The sequence below is a fragment of the Poromitra crassiceps genome (assembly GCF_964638095.1).
Source record: "Poromitra crassiceps genome assembly, chromosome: 1".
Lineage (NCBI taxonomy): Eukaryota > Metazoa > Chordata > Actinopteri > Beryciformes > Melamphaidae > Poromitra > Poromitra crassiceps.
The window spans coordinates 62,071,440-62,092,989 of record NC_139623.1 but is presented as its reverse complement, the minus strand read 5'-3'; the positions used below and the strand labels follow the sequence as shown (position 1 = coordinate 62,092,989).

The window sequence follows — 21,550 nt, the reverse complement described above, 5'->3', positions numbered from 1 at the left end:
GTGTATTTATCAATTACTAGCTACGCGCACTCGATTGCTGGGCTCGCTGGCCCCGACTCCCACAGGGGTCCACTAGTAACTGGCAACTAGTTCACTAAAATCTCCCCTAGGCTACTCCTCAAAATGACAGATCACAGCCTCATACAAAGCATATAGGCCCTTTTCCCAGCAACACATTTACCACCTCAACAATTGCTGTGAAAAGCACCTATTGAAGTGAATAGTTTAGAATTGCTCCATATTGTTCAGCTTTCCAAAACCTGGTAATTGTCAAATAAATTTGTCATGCATTTGTGACATACAACTTCAACTTCCGTTTGCTTTTACAGTGGTGTTCTTACATGGACTACTTTTTATTCCCCCCCTACCAGTTTATTACATCTTACATGTCTAACTCACAGAAAGAGGGAGGAATTGACATCAAGTAGGCCTGCAACTAAAGATTGTCATTATCATTAATCTGTCCACTCTTTTCTCAACTAATCGATTCGTCATTTGATCCATCACTTTTTCCTCAAAGCCCAAGATGACCTCAAATGTGTCCACAACCCAAAGAGAATGAGTTTAGCATTATAGTAGACTAAGCAAACCAGAAAATATTCACATTTAAGAAGCTGAACTAAATAATTTTAGCATTTTTATGCCTCCACCGGCGATAGCCAGGCCAGAGGCATTATGGATCCGGGTTGTCCGTCAGATGTTTGTGAACACAATATCTGAGGAACGCCTTGACGGAATTTCATCAAATTTGCCTCAAACATCGACTTGGACAAATGACTTTGACTCAAAGATGAACTGATTAGATTTTGGTGGTCAAAGGCCAAGGTCACTGACCTCACAAACGCCATTCCCAAGTTCGTTACCGCGATATCTCAAGAACGGCTTGATGGAATTTCTTTCCGATTTGGCTCAAATATCGACTTGGACGCAAGGAAGAACTGATTCCATTTTGGTTATCAAAGGTCAAAGTTCAAGGTCACTGTGACCTCACACACCAATTTCCAAGCTCTGTAACGCAACATCTCAGGAGCGCCTTGACGGAATGTCTTCCAATTTGCCTCAAATGGCGATTTGGACTCAAGAATGAACTAATGGTGGAGACATAAATCCACGGTGCGGTCGTTCTAGTTTCTTTGTAAAAATTCAAGATTAATCGATTATCTCACTACTATATTGCGAGGGGTTGCGGTGCACAACAATGGCTTTAAGCAGGCGAGCACACAAAGTATAGAGCTCAACAGGCACGTGTCTTTTCGTGACGTAATTTGCCCCAGAAGTTCCGCGTCAGGGGAATAACGTTATTTTTTGTTGTCGCTTAAAGTGTTTTATGGTCACTCAAGATTCTCTGGTAGACTTGTTGGCTTCTTTCGAGCCTTAAAACTAGTTCTATTTGGATTTATCGAAATGTCTATTAAGAAAATTGACGCAGAACTTACGTCATGAAAAGTCACGTGCCCGTTGAGCTCTATACAAGGAACGCTAGAAATGAGGGCACAATATTTATATTAAAAATAGTAGGCGATGAATATTTTTTGTCCAACTAACCGATTAATCGTTGCAGCTAACACCCATTTTAAATGTCTGCCTAATGACTTACTGCTTATTCTTAAATATTCACAGATTATCTTTAACAGTAACATTAAGCATTAGAAATACACAAATCATTATAAATCAGAACGTTTATTACTAATAAATTGCCAGACACTAGCCGAGGAGCCGGAGCTCACTGCAGAGAAACTTAGACATTAAACTTCAGAACGGTAATTTCTAAGACCAATGGCACTTTACCAACACAAATTAAATCAGCATAAAAACTAAAACAATTAGCTTTACTCCCGTTTTAAATGATGCATTGAAATAGGATTGCCCCCCCCCAACATGCACTTAAGACCGCTGCAACGTTATTAAGAACCTGTTTTTCCATGACATCCCACACCTCTGCATGCGTCTAGAAATGACAGATCCAGGTTAAGTCAATGCACAATGGAGGAGCCAAGCCTGCAGGGGGCGAGCAAGAGGCGGACAGTCTCTTCAGGTCTCAAGGAGTTATCACTGAAATAAAGATCCCTTGTTGGTGCACTGGACCCCACATTTAAAAATGACCAATCTAGAGGGTTGTGAAGAGGCATGATTATTCAGTTAGCCAATAGCCAGTCGTCTTTTGACATCACTAATGAAATTGACATTCTGCATAATCACAGACCAATATCCACATTACATTTGACAGGTTAACTGGCTCACTGGGTAATGCTGGATCTTATACTGTCCATCTGGTCCAGGAAATCCCATAAACCTGGAAGCAAACACCCATTTAGTGACTTTTTCTTTTCTTTTTAACTGCGACCCCAGAGTCTGGAAGCACCAGAACGAAAAATTACTGAAAACTGTTTTATTTTTATTTTTTTCAAAAAAAAGCTCCTTTACAGCATCAAGGTTTCTCCTGTAAAGCCAGCAAACATGTAAAATACAACCCTTACAATACATTAGAATCAAAACAGGTACCAAAAAGTACAGTAAAAATTACACTTCCAGCGCTGGAAATGTGGAGGGAAAAAAAAATTAAAAGAAAAAAGAAAACGCACTAACAGGGAAAAAAAAGGAAATAAAACCTAAAAACAATAGGATAAAAAAAACACGTGGAAAAGTTACATTTTATTCTGATGGTTTCTGTACAAATGGTCTTCTGTCATAAAAGAGGTCGAGTCAAGCCCAGTGTGTCGCTCCTGCAGCAGAGTCACACCGGATCACTCGAGTCCTGAGGGAGGCAGAGAGATGGAGGGGGAAGGTTAGAGAGAATTGTTAATTATCTTCAGTGATCTGTTGATGCAGGGATGCAAACGGTGTATGGTGAAAAAAAGTTAATTATATTTAATATACCAGGAAGTTTAATTTACTACTTAACATCCGTCTATAATTCTTCTGACTCAGACAATATCAGGTCTTCTGTAATGTAAGGTCATCGGAGCAGGTCCTCACAGGTGAGTAGAATTTCTTGCTCAATGCAGTTCACTCCTACAGAACCATCAAGGAGATTGTCTGTCTGTCTGTCTGTCTGTCTGTCTGTCTGTCTGTCTGTCTCTGTCCCCCCCCCCCCCCCCCCACCCCCAAAAAAAATAAAAGAAAAAAAGTGTTGATGTGGATTTGTCCTTGATATCCAGCTTTTAAAGCCATACAGAACCTGAATGGAAACCGGCAGATGCCGGAAACTAGATGCCCACACCATTTTATCAAACACACTTTCAACCTTTCTGAGGCCCATGGGAAGTGTGTCAACTTAAATGTACAGTATATTCAACTGGGCTGGGAAAAATAATCTGTGATTAATTCAGGAATTAAAGTTCTCAGTCGCTATGGTTGATTATTATAGCCACTAATTTGCACATCTATGTTGGAACCTAAAACACACTGATTCAGTCTGTAACACAATTCATGCATCATTACTGGGTGTTTGGGAAGCTTTGAGTGAAATGAGTGATATGTTTTATATGTAAAAAGTCAGAAATAGATAAAAATAGGCCTGTTCATTTGAATGACCAGTCAAGTCTTTTTAGGCAGAAAGTTTACAGAGCAATTACTTCAGTTAGTGAATAGGAATGGGAATCACAAGTTCCATCATGTTATGATATCAGGGTATATGCAGCAATCCTGAAGATAAATTCAAGACCTTTTTCAAGACCCTTCCAATAAATTTCAACCCAATCGCCACTTCGAACTGTAAGCGGTTACATCAGCGACACACGTTTAACTAACACTTACCATCCATTATGAGTTTGAGATTGCAAAACTAAATGTCTTAATTTGCCATAATTTCTATGCACTGTATCAATACAACAGAATTAATAAAAATGGCTTTCAAGTAGGGGTGGGAATCACAAGTTCCATCATGTTACGATATCGATTCTAGAGATCGACTGATTAATCGGCCGGCCGATTAATTGGGGCCGATTAATGCCGTTTTTAATTCATCCGCATCGGCCACTGCCTGTGCTCAGAAGGCAGATGTTGTATTATTATAAAAAATTAGGGCTCTCAGCGTTAACGCGTTAATCGCGCGCCGATCATAACGCGTTATTTTTTTTTAATCGCATGCCGCTATTTTGTCCCTTCGTCGCACCGTACTTGTAGTCAAGCCGTTCGGTTTCCTGTCTCCTGCTTGTGCAGGCATGGAAGAGAATGACGGCAATACGCTTTTAAATGGCTCATTTTACTTCCCAAATGGCACAGTGGATAAGTCAAGAGCCGTAGTTTGCACCTTGTGTAAAACGGAATTAAAATATCACCGCAGTACATCGAGTTTGAGGCGAGCAATCTAGGTGATCGCTCGCTTCAAACTCGTGTACTGCGGTGATATTTTAATTCCGTAGCTAGCAGCCAGCTAGCTAGCGCGAGACTCCTCTCATTCTTCCTTCAGAGTCTCGGATGCGCGGGTCACGTTATCAATACACAGTTTCCAATACTGAGCCATTATTCACAAGGAAGTGCCAATGTTTTTAGCTCAGATAGTCTTCTTCGGCTGTGTCATTTTGGGTTTCGACTGCTCCACAGCGCGGCCGCCGGAAGTATCAGTTCTGGAGCGTTCTGGAGTGTTTACAATTATTGTGCATTTATTTTCTATTCAAGATGCATTTTGTAGACATTTTGTGACCTCCTGTCTACATTGCACGTCTATTGAATTGAAAATAAATCTAAAATTCAAGATCACAAAGTACATTTATTTGCATTCATTTGATTCCCAATCATGACACATTGGTAATAATTATTAATATCTACTTAAAAATGCTTTGCAATGCAAAACAATAGCATTTTAAACATGCGATATAAAGATGCGATTAATCGCGATTAATTATAGTTAATCGCACGATTAATCGCGATTAAGAAAATTAATCGTTTGACAGTCCTATTAAAAATATATACTATTTTAATATATTATTATTACAGGGGGCACGGTGGCGCAGTGGTAAGCGATGTCGCCTCACAGCTAGAAGGTCCTGGGTTCGATTCCCACCTGGGACCCTGTGGGTGCCGAAGTAGTGCGTGCCCGTCCGCATGTCCTCGAGTGCCCACCGCTCGGGTGGGGTCGTCAAAAAGGGCCTTTCTGTGTGGAGTTTGCATCAGGGTTCATACACATTTTGACCAATGGATTTCCATGACTTTAAACCAAATTTCCATGACCAAACCTACCTTGCACCAACATGTGATCAGTATGAACATGGCCTACCTTTCACTCCCATGTGATCAGTATGGCTTGTAGCTGGTCTGGTGACCGCCCCGTCTGGGAGTTTTCCCGTAGCTGGCGGCGCTGCCCTGGTCTGCTGAGGAGAGGAGAGAGACAGGTCAGAAAGACAGGCAGGGAGACGGGTTTCCATACAGCTACTCCATGATCAGTAGGTGAAACACCCAGTAACAAGCAGGCAGATAGGGAACAGTGGTGGTCGTAGTTGTACTCATTTACACAAAACATTTCAGTGAAAACTAGAACGACCGCAACGCGGACTTATGCCTCCGCCATTAGTTCATTCTTGAGTCCAAATCGCCATTTGAGGCAAATTGGAAGAAATTCCGTCAAGGCGCTCCTGTGATGTTGCGTTAGAGCTTGGAAATTGGGTGTGTGAGGTCACAGTGACCTTGAACTTTGACCACCAAAATGTAATCTGTTCATCCTTGAGTCCAAGTGGACACTTGAGGCAAATTCGAAGAAATTCCATCAATACATTCCTGAGATATCGCGTTAACAAGCTTGAAAATGGCATTCGAGAGGTCACAGTGACCTTGACCTTTGATAAGCAAAATGGAATCAGTAAATCCTTGCGTCCAAGTCGACGTTTGAGCCAAATCAGAAGAAATTCTATCAAGCCGTTCTTCAGATATTGCGTAGTCCAAGTCGATGTTTGAGGCAAATTTGATGAAATTCCATCAAGGCATTCGTGAGATATCGCATTAACAAGCTGGAAAATGGCGTTTGAGAGGTCACAGTGACCTTGACCTTTGACCACCAAAATCTAATCAGTTCATCCTTGAGTCCAAGTCGATGTTTGAGGCAAATTTGATGAAATTCCGTCAAGGCATTCCTCAGATATCACGGACAACCCGGATCCATAATGCCTCCGGCCTGACTATCGCCGGCGGAGGCATAATAAAAAGACAGGAGATTTATCTTAGCAATTAAATGTATATTTATTAATGTACTTTTCACAAATGAATCGTTTGGCACCCGTCTGCTGCATGACTCGTCCCTGTGCGTAGTGCGCTCTAGACAAGCCGTTCCAAAACCGGAAATCCGCATGTGGAGCGTACCACTTGGTAGTTTGTGGAGGGGTTTCCGGGGGGTCAGACCAAGTGTGTAAAGAGGCAGGGGTGTTTCATTGTTGGTTTGTTGAAATGTTATTTTAGTGGTTAAACTGTTTTGGAAATGTCTAATGACCTAATTGTTATAATGGAATATTAAATGCAGGTACCTCATGCTATGAGATAGTCATGATGTTTACAGGCACAGTTAAGTCGAGCTATGGTTATAGCTTGATTAGGCCATTTACTCAGACTACTGTCCTTGTCCCAGTATACATGCAGGTGGGAAATCGATTGTTGGGACCATGTTGCCTCCGCTACGATAGGTGCACTCTTTTCCCACCAATTCTAACAAGTGGTAGCAGCAAGTCTCTTAACTCATTGAGTGCCAAGGACGAGTATGTTCGTCAATTGCGTTGTTTGACGGTGGGATGTGGATCAAAGCCTCTTACATCTCCTATAAAAATATGGGAGCTATTGAATGTGTATAACCTATTTTACAGACCCATTAGGTGGCGACAGTGTTCTCCAGATTAGAGAAAGTTGAGGAAAAAAAAGCAGAAGAAGCCCCGTGATGAAAGGGAAACCGATGCATGAGCCAGAGCGGCACAGATTGCTCTGGCTGCCTGGAGGCAACGTTAGCTGCAAACAGCAGTCAATCCGCTCCCACAAATGTCTGTCTCTGCTGCATAGCTTCTCCACACGATTAGCCGCCAGAAAATAAAACCAAAGCCAAACCATTCTCATGAGAATGGTTTGGCTTTTCAGTGTCGCGCTGGGAGCCGGCGCACAAGGCTGAGCGCTCCGAAAATAGACTGGGTGCAGCGCACTTTGAAACGCGCAGCAGAAAGCCTATAATCGGACGCAGCTTCATCCCAGCTCACAACCGAAACCCCAGAAACGCAGACGAACGCGAGCCCCATCCAGACTCCCCCGACGAGCGGCCACCATCTGAACGTGGATCCGTGAAGCAGCAGAGCCTGCCATAGCAGGCAGCAGAGACTCGCCTGACACACGCAGCAGCCAGCAGAGCGAGCAAAGCCACCAGAGACACTCCCACGGAGGAGGAGTTTGGAGTTGAGGTGTGGGTGCTGTTTATTGAAGGAAATTACTGTTCAGATGTTTCAGGTCAGAAAATATTAGTTTCAGAGTCAGTGATTTGCTTGAAATGCTTCATTTCACAAAAGGCTCAATATCTCAGCTTCTAGATGGAAACGCCTGTTTTTGCTGTTTTTGACCTATCTTCTCCGGCTGATAACTAAAGAACGGAAAATTATATCAATAAACTTTTTTTTTGCTGCTGATACAATAGTCTCATCGTTCTTTGTGCGTGTTCGGTGTTTACATAGTAATATCACACAATATTCTGTGGGCCTCGAGAAATCACTGAAAACGCTCTGAAACTCTGGCACTGGGAGCGTCCGTTCTCCAAAAGTGGCTGGCACTCAATGAGTTAATAATGCAGCTATTTCATAAAAAAAAATATATGATGTAATTATACAAATGCTTCCCCTCAAAGCGATCACTTCTGGCCCATATAATAGTGTGTCAGTGTGTTTATGTTGAGAGAAGCTGCGCCCTGTGTGTATTTTAGTGATAGGACATTGTTTTGCTGTGTTCTGTGTTCATGTGGTCGAGCGAGGTTGTGTTTATGTGGAGAGAGAGCGCGCCGATAAACCGTTCAAACGCAGGGATGGTCACGTAACACAAAGCTGCCCCTTGTTGCTCAATACAGTTGAAACTAAGATATTCCATAAAAAAAATCTAGACAGATTTAGCTCTACATCAACTAACTTCACATTTAGCTTTAGTGATCACTTGAGTATAAAAGCATCTGCTCCAGCACGAGGTCCGCACGTGACTCGCGGAGCTCCGCCTCGCGGAGCCTAGCTTGAGTATAATGAGCCCTTTACACAGCATGCCATACAAGTTTCTCTGCAACCCGAGAAAGGGTGTGCGCGCGCTGTGCATGTGCTCAACTTACTGTAGTCATATCCTCCACCGTATCCGTAGTAACCAGAAGAATAATCGTAGTTGCCGTATCCTCCATAGCTGCCATATCCTCCGTATCCTTGGTTACCGTATCCCTGGTTCCAGTAGTTTCCATATCCCTGGTTCCAGCCCTGACCCTGACCTACACACACACATACAGTTCATTTCTTCAGTCAATTTTCTGTCTGAAAAGAAACCGAATCAAGGTGGAAACGCTATATTCACAAACTCAACTGATTGAGACCAAACTAACACCCTCAGTGTTCTGAACTGTTTCTGCTGTTTGCTTGTTCATTTCATGTTGAATGTTTTGTGAATTTTTTACTCTGTTCTCTCGGCATCATTGTATATGAGAATGAATGAGAGAGAGACAGAGGGAGACAGAGGAAGAGAGAGAAACAGAAAATAGAGAGGGAGGGAGAGAGACAGAGAGGGAGGCGTAGACTCCTCACCTCCACGGCCCCGGCCTCCACCACGGCCTCCTCCTCCTCCTCCTCCTCCTCCTCCGTAAGCCCCCCGGCCTCCTCCATACTGCTGTTGCTGGTACACCTCCTTCGGCTGGGCGATCTTCAGCTCACACTGCAGAAGACACACACGTCTCAATTAGGGATGCACCAGTCTCAATCCAGGGTTCCATTTCCCTATGAATGCTCAATACTCAGTTTGTCACATCTCCAACTCTAGACACTGGCCTTGTTCTTAGTCACTTTTATTAATGAATGTTTCCTTCCTTAGCATTTCTTATCAACACTTTAGTGTGTGTGTGTGTGTGTGTGTACGCGTACCTTGCTGCCCTCAACTGTGTGGAACTTCTTCTCCAGACACTTCTTGACGCTGGCCTCATCTTTGTATGTGATGAAGATGAAGCCCCTCCTCTTCCTCGATTTCGGGTCGATGGGAAGCTCGATGGTTTCGATCTGGGGGGATAGGCAGAGAGAGCGTTGTTGTTTAGACATTTCTTTTTCTTCTTTGCCTCAATAATTCCCACTGTTGTGCTTCTGCCCAGCCTGCATGCTGAAATCCATTCTCATAGTGGTACACATACATTTATAAATGTTGACCCTCTTCTATATTAAAAGTTAAACAAATTTGGACGGGGCTGCTAGCAAAAATTATAGATCTGCGGACGCATCATTCCAGGATTTAACTTTACAGGCAAAATAACGGCCAAATGACATAGCCTAAATGTGAATGCATTTAGATATGTAATAGATAGTATTACAGGCCTATAGGCTACAAATTAACGGTTTAGCGTTAGCCATGTGGCATAGCGGACCTCTCCGAAGGCTCCAAAGTATTCCCTGATGGTGTCCTCAGATGCCTCGGGGTTCAAACCCCCAACGAAGATCTTCTTCACCGCCTCCTTCTTCATGGCCATGGCCCTCTTAGGGTCAATCTGACGCCCGTCCAGTCTGTGCTCCTTCTGCTCCAGCACCTACAAAGACACAAGTATGGCAGCATTAAAGTCAGGTCTAACATTTGATGTACAAGAAACATTTCCACAATACAACTTAGCATTTCACATTTGTAGAAAACAAATCGACACAAGTAGAAACAATCCAATTACTAGACATGCACTCGGAGAGCGCAGAGCTCCGCCAAGCCCCACACCGCCCCAGCCACTCCCCACCTCTCTACACCGCCCCAGCCACTCCCCACCTCTCTACACCGCCCCAGCCACTCCCCACCTCTCTACACCGCCCCAGCCACTCCCCACCTCTCTACACCGCCACAGCCACTCCCCACCTCTCTACACCGCCCCAGCCACTCCCCACCTCTCTACACCGCCCCAGCCACTCCCCCTGCCCACCTCTCTACACCGCCCCAGCCACTCCCCCTGCCCACCTCTCTACTCCGCCCCAGCCACTCCCCCTGCCCACCTCTCTACTCCGCCCCAGCCACTCCCCCTGCCCACCTCTCTACGACAGGGCTTCCAACCCCCACACCGCCCCCAGCCACTCCCCCTGCCCACCTCTCTACACCGCCCCAGCCACTCCCCACCTCTCGATCCTCGACTCTCTGCGACAGGGCTTCCCAACCTTCTTTGGCTTGTGACCCGACTTTGACGTCACAAAAATCTAGGGACCCGAGACCTTCAAATTCCAGTACACCAGGGGCTTTTTTGGTTGTGGGCGGCATACAGAAAAATATAAGGAGTCACGGGCCAAACAATATTAAGCGCGGCAGTTTTCAACGCGTTTACACTGAAAGCGGGGGGGAAATTAGACCAGAAAACCCTTGTGCCATCAAAAATGTAATTTCTACCTAAATAAATATGTGACATAGTTTATTGATGTGCTCACCTATTACAATGGGTATTTCTGTATGTTAAAAAATAAATCCTGTGCCAACAGGTTAAGACGGAGATAATTTTAACATAACATTAGTATTTAGTATTAAACATCCATTCAGTATTAAAAATGTAAAAGCAAAACAGACAAAAATAAATAGATCAGGTCAGGGTACTCTAGTATAACCCATTTCCAATGGTTATAAATGGGAAAAACAAAATGTGTGTGTGTGTGGGGGATCAGGTTTTTTTGTTTTTGCGTTTTTTTTTTGCGTGGTTTAGTTTTAAACTTTAAAACTTTAAAACGTTTAGCAAGATTCATGGCGGGCCACTTTAAAAACAGGCAGCGGGGCACAGTTGGCCTGCATGCTGTAGTTTGGCCACCCCTGCGCACACCATCAATATCAGTGACATCATCAGTAACATCCTCAGTGATGTCACATCTAACAGTATGCTTCTTTTCCCCCCTAAAAATTCGAATTTTTTTCCCTAAAAATCCTGACAGTAACTTGGAATTCTGACTTTAATCTCAGAATTCTGACTTATTTTTTTCAGAATTAGGCAGCTGTCCATCCTCTGGGCCAGGCAGCTGCCCATCCTCCAGGCAAGACAGCTGCCCATCCTCTGAACCAAGCAGCAGGCCATCCTGTTGGCCAGGCAGCAAGCAGTCCATCTTCTGGCCCAACTTTATTCTCTGAATCCTGATTTAATGTTAAAATCTCAAAGATTTTCATCAAAATAAAAAATAAAAATAAGTGATCGTGAGTTAACGCAATGGTGATTGAGGCTATGGCCTATTAATGGAAGCCTTTGCGGTATATAGTCACATTATGTGACATTAGTAATGTCACAATGTCAACACTGTCGTTCGATTAATGGAAAATAGTGGTTTGGGACAGCCCTAATGGGGACGATGAATTATGAATTTGTTTGACACAGCTCGCCAATTGCTGTCGACTGACTGGCATTCATCTGGTTCACTGTGGATTCACCAGAGTTTGACTTGTGAAAATCCCTTGACCTTGTTTTTTGTTGAAACGTAACGTTCTAAGCAGGAACGCTGCTTGCAACAGCAGCTGTGTTCTCAAGCTGTTCCCACATCTTCTTAAACATCAAATACTAGGACTTTAAGGACTTTCCAGGCCCAATTCCCTCAAATTCAATGGATTGTGTTTGTTTACTAATATGACATCAGTCACCACTGCCCACTGGCCTGTGAGACGGGCTGGGTCATAGAATATATACAGATGAGACACGTCATCAATACAATAAAAAAAATTATAGAACGTTCGATAGTTTACCGGTAACTCATGGCTGCATGAAAAAACCAAGAGCGCTTCTCCTCCCTGGCTCATAAACAGCCGATCATGTCCCTTGTTAATGCAGGGTATATGCAGCAATCCTGATGTTAAATTCAATACTTTTTACTAGGGGTGTCACAATATATCGTCCCACGAAATTTCGCGATAGTAAAACGTCACGATATGTATCGTTGAGATGAAATCTCATATCGTGAAAAAAAAAAAAAAAAAAAAAAAAAAATCTTTTTTTTCAAAAGTAGACAAAGAAACGTCTTTGTTTGTTGAAGTTCAATGTGTGGAAAGTAGTTCAGTTGAACAAGTCTCTGAAGAGACACATGAGAAGTTATACAGGAGAGAAACCATTCAATTGAGTTTCTGGCAAAACTGTTTACTTGACAGGAAAAACTGAAGATGCATAAAAAATAGACTAAGAAAAGTCTTGTTGTTTGAGTTTGAAGAAAAACTGAAGATGCATAATGAGAATTTATACTGCTGAGAAACCTTTTAGTTCAAAGTAAATCTAAGTGACGGTGTAACTCATTCTATTTCAAGATAAGCCTTATCTCCAATCTCATGTTTTTTCTAGTTGTTATTGTAATAACAATTTCCCACAACAGCATGTTTTGTATTTGTGCATTTCAAATAAAATACTACTTTTCCAGTCATATATTGTCATTATTCAAGTTTAAAAAAATATTGTTAAAATCGTATCGTATCGTTATCGTGAACCCAGTATCGTGATACGTATCGTATCGTGAACTGAGTGTATCGTGACACCCCTACTTTTTACATTACATTACATTCTTTGGCAGACACGTTTATCCAAAGCGACTTAGAATAACACATTTTTGTCAGCAATAGAGCAATCAACTATGGAGCATAGTCTATGACAACTACAAATTCTGAAGGAACAGTGGTACAAGTTTAGTTTAGGTTAGTAGTTTTTTTTTTAGAAAGAGAAAGAAGTTAGATCAAGAAGGGCCCAGATGGAGCCTGAAAAGCTGTGTCTTTAGTCTTTTCCGAAAGATCGGCAGTGATTCAGCCGTCCTGACTGAAGGTGGAAGCTCGTTCCACCATTGAGGTGCCAGGGACGAGAAGAGTCGAGATCGGGATGAGCGACTTTTTTAAGACTTTTCAAGAGACCCCTCGTCTAACAAAAGGAAAAGAGCACCAAGCCCAACTCAGAGGACTGACTTCCTTCAAGTTCTTTAAGAAACCTGCTGCTGTTCAGTTTATACAAAATGATCAAACTAGAGAAAAATATATATAAAAAAGTAAAGTAACTTAATAATGGCATCCATATTACAATATTATAATTATTATTTATTAGGGGTGGGAATCTCTAGGCACTCTATTATACATTCGATTATAAAACGATGATCGATGCATCGATTATAGATGCATCTTTTTTTTGCAATACATGCTTTCTTTTTCTCACTATGTGACTACTTTTAAAATAAAGTGAATTTAAATTGCATTGTAATGATCCATAATTAAAATAAACAGATGAATTTACTTCCATTATATTTTATTAACAAAGCAAATTGAAGAGATGTTTCAACTGGAAGGTTACATTTGCCAACATATTTCCCAGCATTGCAAAGAACCAACAGGAAAAGAAACACAAGTGTGCCAGTTGTGTCTGTAGCAGCATCCTTGTAGTAAATTAACTCCACTTCAGCTTCTGAATCACTTCTTCTACATGTTGTAAGATCTCTGCCACATTTACACCAGTCACTCATCACTCTTGTTTGAAGTCCATGAGACGCTAGCTGCCACTCAGTGTTCAGTGATGATGTGCGCAGTAACAATGGATTTTCACGCATCACAAGTTAGAGATATCCTACCCGCTTTCTTCAGTGAGTCCATAACTTCAGCTTTTGTCTCATTGTGCTGTCAGTCTGGAGATCACTGTCGTTAAAAAATAAAAAATCGGCGAGATGGGACGTTGTACCTCGGCTCCAAAGTGCGGAATCCCTGGTTCTCAACGACTGAGTACGGACGTATATCCTATCCATCATGGCAATAAAAGTCGCGATGGATTTTGTGATTCGTTTCACCCTTTCCGAGTTGGGTGGATGCTTTAATAGCATTGCTTGCTAAATTGTTGGCTGGTTGTGAGCAACTACAAGGGGTGTGTGTCTGCCATCTTCACACGTGTTTGTTTTTCTTTCGGCCGGCGCGTCGTGACGTAAACTGTCCGGGCGCTGCCCCACACAGAGAGAGACAGCATCCAGGAGGCCCACAGAGAGAGAGAGACAGCACATGGGAGCCCCACAGAGAGAGAGACAGCACATGGGGGGCCCACAGAGAGAGACAGCACCCAGGAGGCCCACAGAGAGAGAGACAGCACATGGGAGCCCCACAGAGAGAGAGACAGCACATGGGAGCCCCACAGAGAGAGACAGCACATGGGGGCCCCACAGAGAGGGACACAGCATCCGGGAGCCCCACAGAGAGAGACAGGACCCAGGAGGCCCACAGAGACAGCATCCAGGAGGCCCACAGAGAGAGACAGCACCCAGGAGGCCCACAGAGACAGGATCAAGGAGGCCCACAGAGAGACAGCACCCAGGAGGCCCACAGAGACAGGATCAAGGAGGCCCACAGAGAGACAGCACCCAGGAGGCCCACAGAGAAAGCAAGGAAATCCACTAAGCCACAGGAAACAGTCCCTGCATCTGTAGCCATGCAGTTACTACAGGAATACCTTTCTGAGGATATGAACAGGCAAACTGTTCATTCATTTTATACATGTTGTTCTACAGGTACATGTTCCTCACTCTCTATAACAGAACACAAATAAAAGAAGGGAAAGGAAAGGCCAGTAAGTTTCAACATAGCTGGCTCACAGATACCGGTAGTTATTTCTTTTTCAGAAGACACAGGGCTTTGGTGCTAATATACATAGAAGGAAAGGGTATGTTCTGCCTGCTATGCAGAATTCATAATTCATCTAGCAATTATAATAAGCAGGCAGGCCGCCAGGCATATTTTTTTACCGGCCAAAATAATATTGCATTTTTGTCACATATACGCCAGGGATTCCGCTAGGCATTTTTTTCCTAGACGGCCAATGCAGCCGGTAACGTTCCCGAATATTTACCTGCCACTATTAAACAAAGTTATAAAATAATTGTTTAAAGAATCCATTTATTTATCTATAGTCTATTTTTATAGCCTCTATAGTCGATCTTTATTCCAGTGTTAAGAGGCCGATTTTGCAGCAACAATATTTAATTGGTCAGCATTCAACGGTAAGGATGCTTTCGTTATTGAAACAGACAACATGCATGCTCCTACTGTATCTATCTATCTGCATTTGCAGACACTCATGAACCCATATCTTCTGGACATTGCCTTGATGAAAAAGCAACACAGCTAAAAGTAATAACTGCGACAGTGTCAGTGCAGACAGACAGAGCACAACTTGGGCTACGCACCTTTCTTTGTGGTAAGCATTTTGATTCCTCCTCATCATACAAGCGTCGGGCAACAAGCGCGAGCGATTGATTCGCTAGAAAACTATAGTCTCACAAAGCACTCGTTAGCCAGCTGCGCACCACAACACACATGACTATTATCTCCTCAATTGCTAAAGTGACATCACAATCGTGACACACCGTGCCGCCCCACTCAGCCAATTTTAATTTTAACTAAGATTAATTAGTTCTTTGAAAATCTTTCCTATCCAAGCAAAATTGGTATTGTAACTGAAATATGCCTAACCGAATCGATATCGAATCGGAAAATCGTATAGATTAAGGACCTTGTGTATGGGAATCATGTCGGGAAATCAGTGGCAATACCCAGCCCTAGTTCCATTCCTACTCTACAACATAAAAGCTAATGTTTGTATCGGAACCTAAGCACAAGATTTTCCATTATACTTTTCCAGGCCTTTTTTCAAATTCCCAAACTATTCAAGACCTGGAAATGATCAAATTCATTTGTAATACGTTTCCATACTTTCCAAACCTGCGTAGGGAACCCTGACCCACCTTGTCGACACTGGAAGAGTCTTTGAAGAGAACGAAGCCGAAGCCTCTGGAGCGGCCAGTGTTGGAGTCCATCTTGATGGTGCAGTCCGACACCTCGCCGAACTTGCTGAAGTAATCCTTCAGGTCTTTTTTACTGGTGTCCCAGCTCAGCCCGCCCACAAACATCTTCCTGCAGTGACCACACAGACGAGACAGGGCAGTCAAAACGCAGTTCAACGAACACACAAGTCATGGGTCAACATCACAGCATTTTGCTATTATTTTGGGTTTTTTTCTAAATGAAGACAATGATTTAAACAATAATTTTATTTCTGAGGGAAACGCAAAACGCAAAATGCATCTCAACAGGGAGACTGAAGGTTAGGTCAGGACAGGACATTGCTTTCAAGTCTAGAATTGACCTAGATTTGCTAAAAAGACGAACGTGTCCCGTTAGGGTTGGCACGATGGACGATGGCATCGACCATCGTGATGGGCCGACCCCCCATCGACCTCTGAGCCTTCTACATCGGATCATCGTGATGAATTATCTGTTCGAAATAAATGTGTGCCGTTTTAATAATAAAAAATACCAAGTCCACTCACCGTGACGCATGGGGGACGCGCCGGCGGCATTAAACGAGCGCACCCAGTTCAGACTCAGATAAGCCTCCCCTCCCCCTCCTCCGCTCTAGTGCTTCTCTGCACTGGGTGCGCTTGTTTAATGACTCCGGGGCGTCCCCTGCGCATGAGAAGTCAGTTCTTTTGTTGTGATACATTTTAAGACAAAGAAGAAACTTCACGTTCTTTCCTGTTTACAACCCAAAGTGAGTACAAGTCTTCAACTGTGAATTTAACTCGCCTGTTTCCAAAGGGAAAGTTGATACAGCACTAGCAATATTGAACGGCGCAAAACAAATAGGCTAACGTTAACGTTACAGATCCTGACCAACAACATGTGCGTGTGTGTTGAATTTAACTAGCTGGCAGAAAACTGACTGACTGAATTCCCGGCGGATATAATGTTAGATTCGCGTGGACTTTTGAACCTAATAAGAGAGTTGAGGAGACTGGAGAGTTGAGAGCACAGCAGCTACTGCTAGCTGTTACACACTGCTTGAGTAGCCTGGCTCTGTGCAGGAGTAGTAGCCTGCCTGTCGGTCTCATGAAGAGCTCAGCTATCCTGCTTTTAACGTGCATTGCAGCGGCGGATGGCATAAATGACGATGCCATCGTTCAAAACGATGTTTCACTATAAAACAAGCACGATGGATATTTTGGTGACATCGCACAACCCTAGTGTCCGTTGTGTATATCGCAATACTAGCATATCGCAATACTATCGTATCGTGACTCAAGTATCGTTTTAGTATCGTATCGTGGGCATCTGGTGATTCCCACCCCTAATAGCCATCAGAAGTTTTCTTTGTTTTGTGTTCAATTATGTCAGATTTTGTTAGGTTAGAGCTATGCTCACTACATCTGCATTTTTTAACCCCAGGTGTGCATAAAACACAGGTTAAAAACTTTTAAAAAAGTATATATATTTTTTTATTATAATAATTATCGGTTATCGGCCAGGAGAAGCAGAGATTTATCGATTATTGTATCGGTTGAAAAAATCCATATGGTGCATCCCTAGTGTCAGCCGGAGGTTAGTCTGACAATGTTGTGCACATCGGATAGTTAGTTAAGTTAGTGCTTGTTTAGCGAGCAGATGGTGGTATTTGACAATTTAGCTGGAGCTCAGTCAAACTTTATTTCACGTTAGTTTTTATTGTGAATTAGATTCTAATTCACAATGAAAACTAACGTGAAATTATTAGAAAATAGTCAGAGGGGCCACTCTGCACCCTGTTGCGGGCCGCATCTGGCCCCAGGGCCACAAGTTAAGTATCACTGAGCTATAGTATGTGTTCAGCACAAGGTGGGGATGATTACTGTTGTATGCATTTTAATCTGGGCTCATTTCACATTAAAAACAGCAACTTTATGCACTAATAAAAAAAAATTAAGTGCCCCCAAAATATTTTGTTAAATTTTAACACTGTCCCTACCCTGCAGTGTTGGTTCCAACTCACCCAGCGTCATCTTCTCCTTTGCTGGCGTTGATCTTGCCTCCGTCCCCAGCCTCCCCCTCGACACCGCCCTCCTCGCCGGTGAACTCCTGCAGCTCGGCCCCATTTTCCTCCTCTGCCTCCTGCCCGTTCTCCTCTGACGTCTCCATCAGCTGGTTCTCTGCGTCTGCCATGCTGGTCACGGTCCGCTCGCTCCCAAAGAGACTGACAGGAGACAAAGAGGAGACACGCTAAATCAGGGGTGTCAAACATACGGCCCAGAACCGGCCCGCCAAGGGGTCCAATCTGTCAATATTTTCATAATCTACCCCAGGGTTGGGCAATTATCTTTTCTGGGTGCCCACATGAGAAATCCGATTGTTGCAAGGGGCCAATGTTTTTTGTCATGTCTCGTCGTAACCTCTAATTTAATCAACATATTATTAAATTATAGAAAACATACTTATTCTGCAGCATTTATTATAAAAGTCATCCACACAGCATATTATTCACAAAATTAAACTATGCAGGAGTCTTACCTACTGTACAGGACAGACAAGGCACACAAGCGTTTCAAAATAAAAGCTAATTTAAGTCATCTCATTAGATTTTTTTTGCTTCTGGTAAAATGGTGTAGTTTGCCTTAAACCTCCCAAGCCAAGCAGAACCATCATAAGGGCCGGTTCTGGTCCCCAGGCCGTATAGTCACATACTTCCTGTTAGTGCCACCATGCTCCACTGCAGTTTTATATTGCATAATGCTGACACCCCCCCAACACACACTTTTCAACCATACCTTATAGATTGTTCTTCTTCCTTTGTTTGTTGTTGCTGAAAAGAATGAATAAAATCTAAGTATCAAAAAAAGAGTTTGTTCTTGAAATACTTCAACTGTAAAATGTGTACATGTGACATGTAAATGACGTAAAATTTGACACGGAAGTGTGTGAGTTTGCCTTCAAATTTGAATAATTTGCGGGATTGCTATGAAATTGTTCCTGTTCTGTTCTCTTGTATGGAAACCTCATTCAAAAATCAATTTGTCTGCAAAGTCAGTCATAAATAGGGTTACCAACTTCTTGAAATGGAAATAAGGAACAGGGGGCAGACCCGGGGGGGGGGGGGGGGGGTCGGTAGTGGACTCAAAGATAACAATCACATAACTACAATTGCTTCAGCTGCAACCATTTGCACATTATAATTATCAGCGGGTTGAGTGATGTTTCTTTCTTTCTTGTTTTATGACACAAGAAACATCACTGCAAATTTTAAGAATGAGTTCGACATTTATCACTGCAGTCTTCATAAAAAGCAAACTACGCCGTGATGGAGACAGATTATAAAAAGGTAACATTTTGATTATAATAAACAAAGCGCTGCTGCCAGAAAGACTTGTCGCCTTGAGCCAGTCATGTATCTGCGGCATCGAGTGTTTCTACACGGCGTGTGGCCTGCTCACAGTGAATCCACATCGCTTTCTCTCTCACACATACTCACACGGCTAATCTCCATGTTGAGCATTCAAGCCGAGCGCGCTTTGCTCATAGCGTTACCGCTCGCCGCAGGGTTAGCTAGCAGGCCCGGTTAGCCTGTTAGCTTAGCATCACAGACCGGGTCGCATCACTAAAAAACGACAGCAGACTTCAACATTAAGCTAACGTTAAACGTCTTTCTAAACACATGATGGCGATTTATATATGCAAAAATCACATCAGTTAACTTCTAATCACGCTGCGGCCCATTCACTCTGCCCACAGCCGTTAGCTTCTTAGCTAGCAGTTAGCTTTCTAGCTAATCACAACAGGCTCGCGGGATCGTTTGACTAATGGCAGCGGGCTAGTTTGACTATTAGCGAAATAGTGGTGTAAAGCAGCTGAGTGTAAAATAATGAGAGGGCTCAGCGCATAGTGCTGCACACAGAGAGGTCAATCTAAACACAGATACAAAGTGAAACAGCTCTTACTGTAGATACTGCAGGAGACGGTGACTCGCTGCTCAAAATGGACACTCCAAATTCGCCGCTAACTCGTGGCAAAATATATACGACCGGATGTGACCGAGGTGCAGGGCACGTCAAAATGACAGCGGCTGTGATTGGCTAGTCTGAACCCATGCCCTGATGAAAGAGCCTCTCCATTGGCTGCTTGCTCACACTCACAAAAATAAATACTTCCCCTTTCCTGTTCCCCGCTTCGCGTACGCAGTTCAGTTCAGTCTTCGTTACCGTATTAATGCAAAGTACTACCTGTTATTCCTACGAGAAATTGTATTGAATTGTTGTCGCACAGCTTCGCACTTGCACAATACAATAACGTTGTGTGACTTTCTGTATGTTTTTTTATTAGCCTACCTTAAAATTGATGCGGTGATAGGCTATATGATATTATTATCGTAGCCTATACTCTTTCTATGGATTGATTTTTGCTAAATAAAATATAAAAATGTCCTCTGTTGCATCTAAATTGAAACTGTTTTTGTAGTTTGTACCTGGGACCAGTGGTGGGAAGTACTCAAATAAGTAGCCTACAATTTTGAGATAGCATATTTGTAGGCTACATTAGTAGCCTACTTTACTTGAGTATTTCCATTGTATGCTGTACATTTTAGACGGCATTATAGCCTACTTTTTACTCCATTAACAGTTACTTTTCAGATCAAGTTAAACAATTTATCGTCTTTACAAAATGACTAGAAAATGGCATTGTTAGACCCTATATTGAGGACCACATCTCAGTGGTTCTCAATGTAGGGTGCAGGCAGGGACCACCATGAGTCCTTAACATTTGTACACTGTTATTTTGAAAACCTCAATTGTCTGTTAACATCCATGGCATGGATTTTGATAGGCTATAGGATAAATCAGCGTGACTTCACGACCATGACACCCAGATAAGCCACCCCGAACTGCAGCAGTTAACTAGTAGGCTATGAGTTGTGCCAAACAAACAAACATCACATTGCTTATATTTTTTACATTCTGAGTGAGAGCAGAAGTAGCCTAGCTCAAGGGCCTGATGTAGCTACTATATATGTAGGCCTATGTCCAGGCCCGTATCTACAGTTTCGAAATAGGGGAGGTCCAGCAAGGGGAGGCGGATTCGGCGGCGCCCTTTAGCCATATTTAGGGGCCCTTTACACGAGGACAGTCTCTGGAAGAAACGACACAATAGCGTTTCCTTCACACCTTTTCCTTCACACCTTCTCCCCGTTTACATGAGCGCTGTTGAATTTTTAAAACGCCGTAATGTACATGCCAGGTCACTAGGTGGCATTGTGATGGTCAACGGGGCGTTGCTTGTCGCTCCACGGACACTTCTGCATGACGTCATTTCGTAATCGTCTTTCTGGGTTTTAGACACGGAAGTAGATTACGGCTACCGTAGTAATTTTTAGACTTGCCAAAAAGCTGTTTTCAAGCTAAAAAAACCCAAACTGTTTTAAAGTTGTAATATTCTTCGGGTGAGAACGTTACATAGATGTGACCAGTTTATCAGAATAAGCCTATTTGGAAATCTTTAACGAGCAGCGAGGATCGGGAGCGCTGGCTGTGCTGACACTGTCTACTGTGTAGGCTGCAGTGAGAAAACACTGTCGATGTGCTTGCCTAACGTTAAATGCCGACCGGGTACAGCCATCGGCTCCTCG

The 21,550-nt window shown here is 43.1% G+C and overlaps 1 protein-coding gene across 1 annotated transcript; it reads right to left on the bottom strand.

The window, feature by feature from the left end:
• Positions 1-1,667: 1,667 nt before the first annotated feature.
• On the bottom strand, positions 1,668-19,928 carry LOC310788148 (heterogeneous nuclear ribonucleoprotein A/B-like). Its single transcript, XM_083649666.1, has 10 exons — positions 19,869-19,928; positions 18,702-18,736; positions 17,930-18,130; positions 15,870-16,038; positions 9,554-9,712; positions 9,063-9,194; positions 8,730-8,856; positions 8,270-8,419; positions 5,219-5,312; positions 1,668-2,755 (listed from the first exon to the last, which is right to left on the bottom strand). Exons 3-9 carry the CDS (start codon positions 18,097-18,099, stop codon positions 5,236-5,238), a joined length of 984 nt encoding a protein of 327 aa, XP_083505792.1. The 5' UTR covers positions 18,100-18,130; positions 18,702-18,736; positions 19,869-19,928; the 3' UTR covers positions 1,668-2,755; positions 5,219-5,235.
• Positions 19,929-21,550: the final 1,622 nt, after the last annotated feature.

What these genes read in the sequence shown, in the direction of transcription:
- LOC310788148 (XM_083649666.1), bottom strand. Translation starts at nt 18,099, where the DNA reads ATGGCAGACGCAGAGAACCAGCTGATGGAGACGTCAGAGGAGAACGGG. An exon ending in ACTCTTCCAGTGTCGACAAG is followed by an intron (nt 9,713 to 15,869) that starts GTGGGTCAGGGT and finishes GTGTCTTTGTAG; the next exon opens with GTGCTGGAGCAGAAGGAGCA. An exon ending in CGGTGGAGGATATGACTACA is followed by an intron (nt 5,313 to 8,269) that starts GTAAGTTGAGCA and finishes TCCTCTCCTCAG; the next exon opens with CAGACCAGGGCAGCGCCGCC.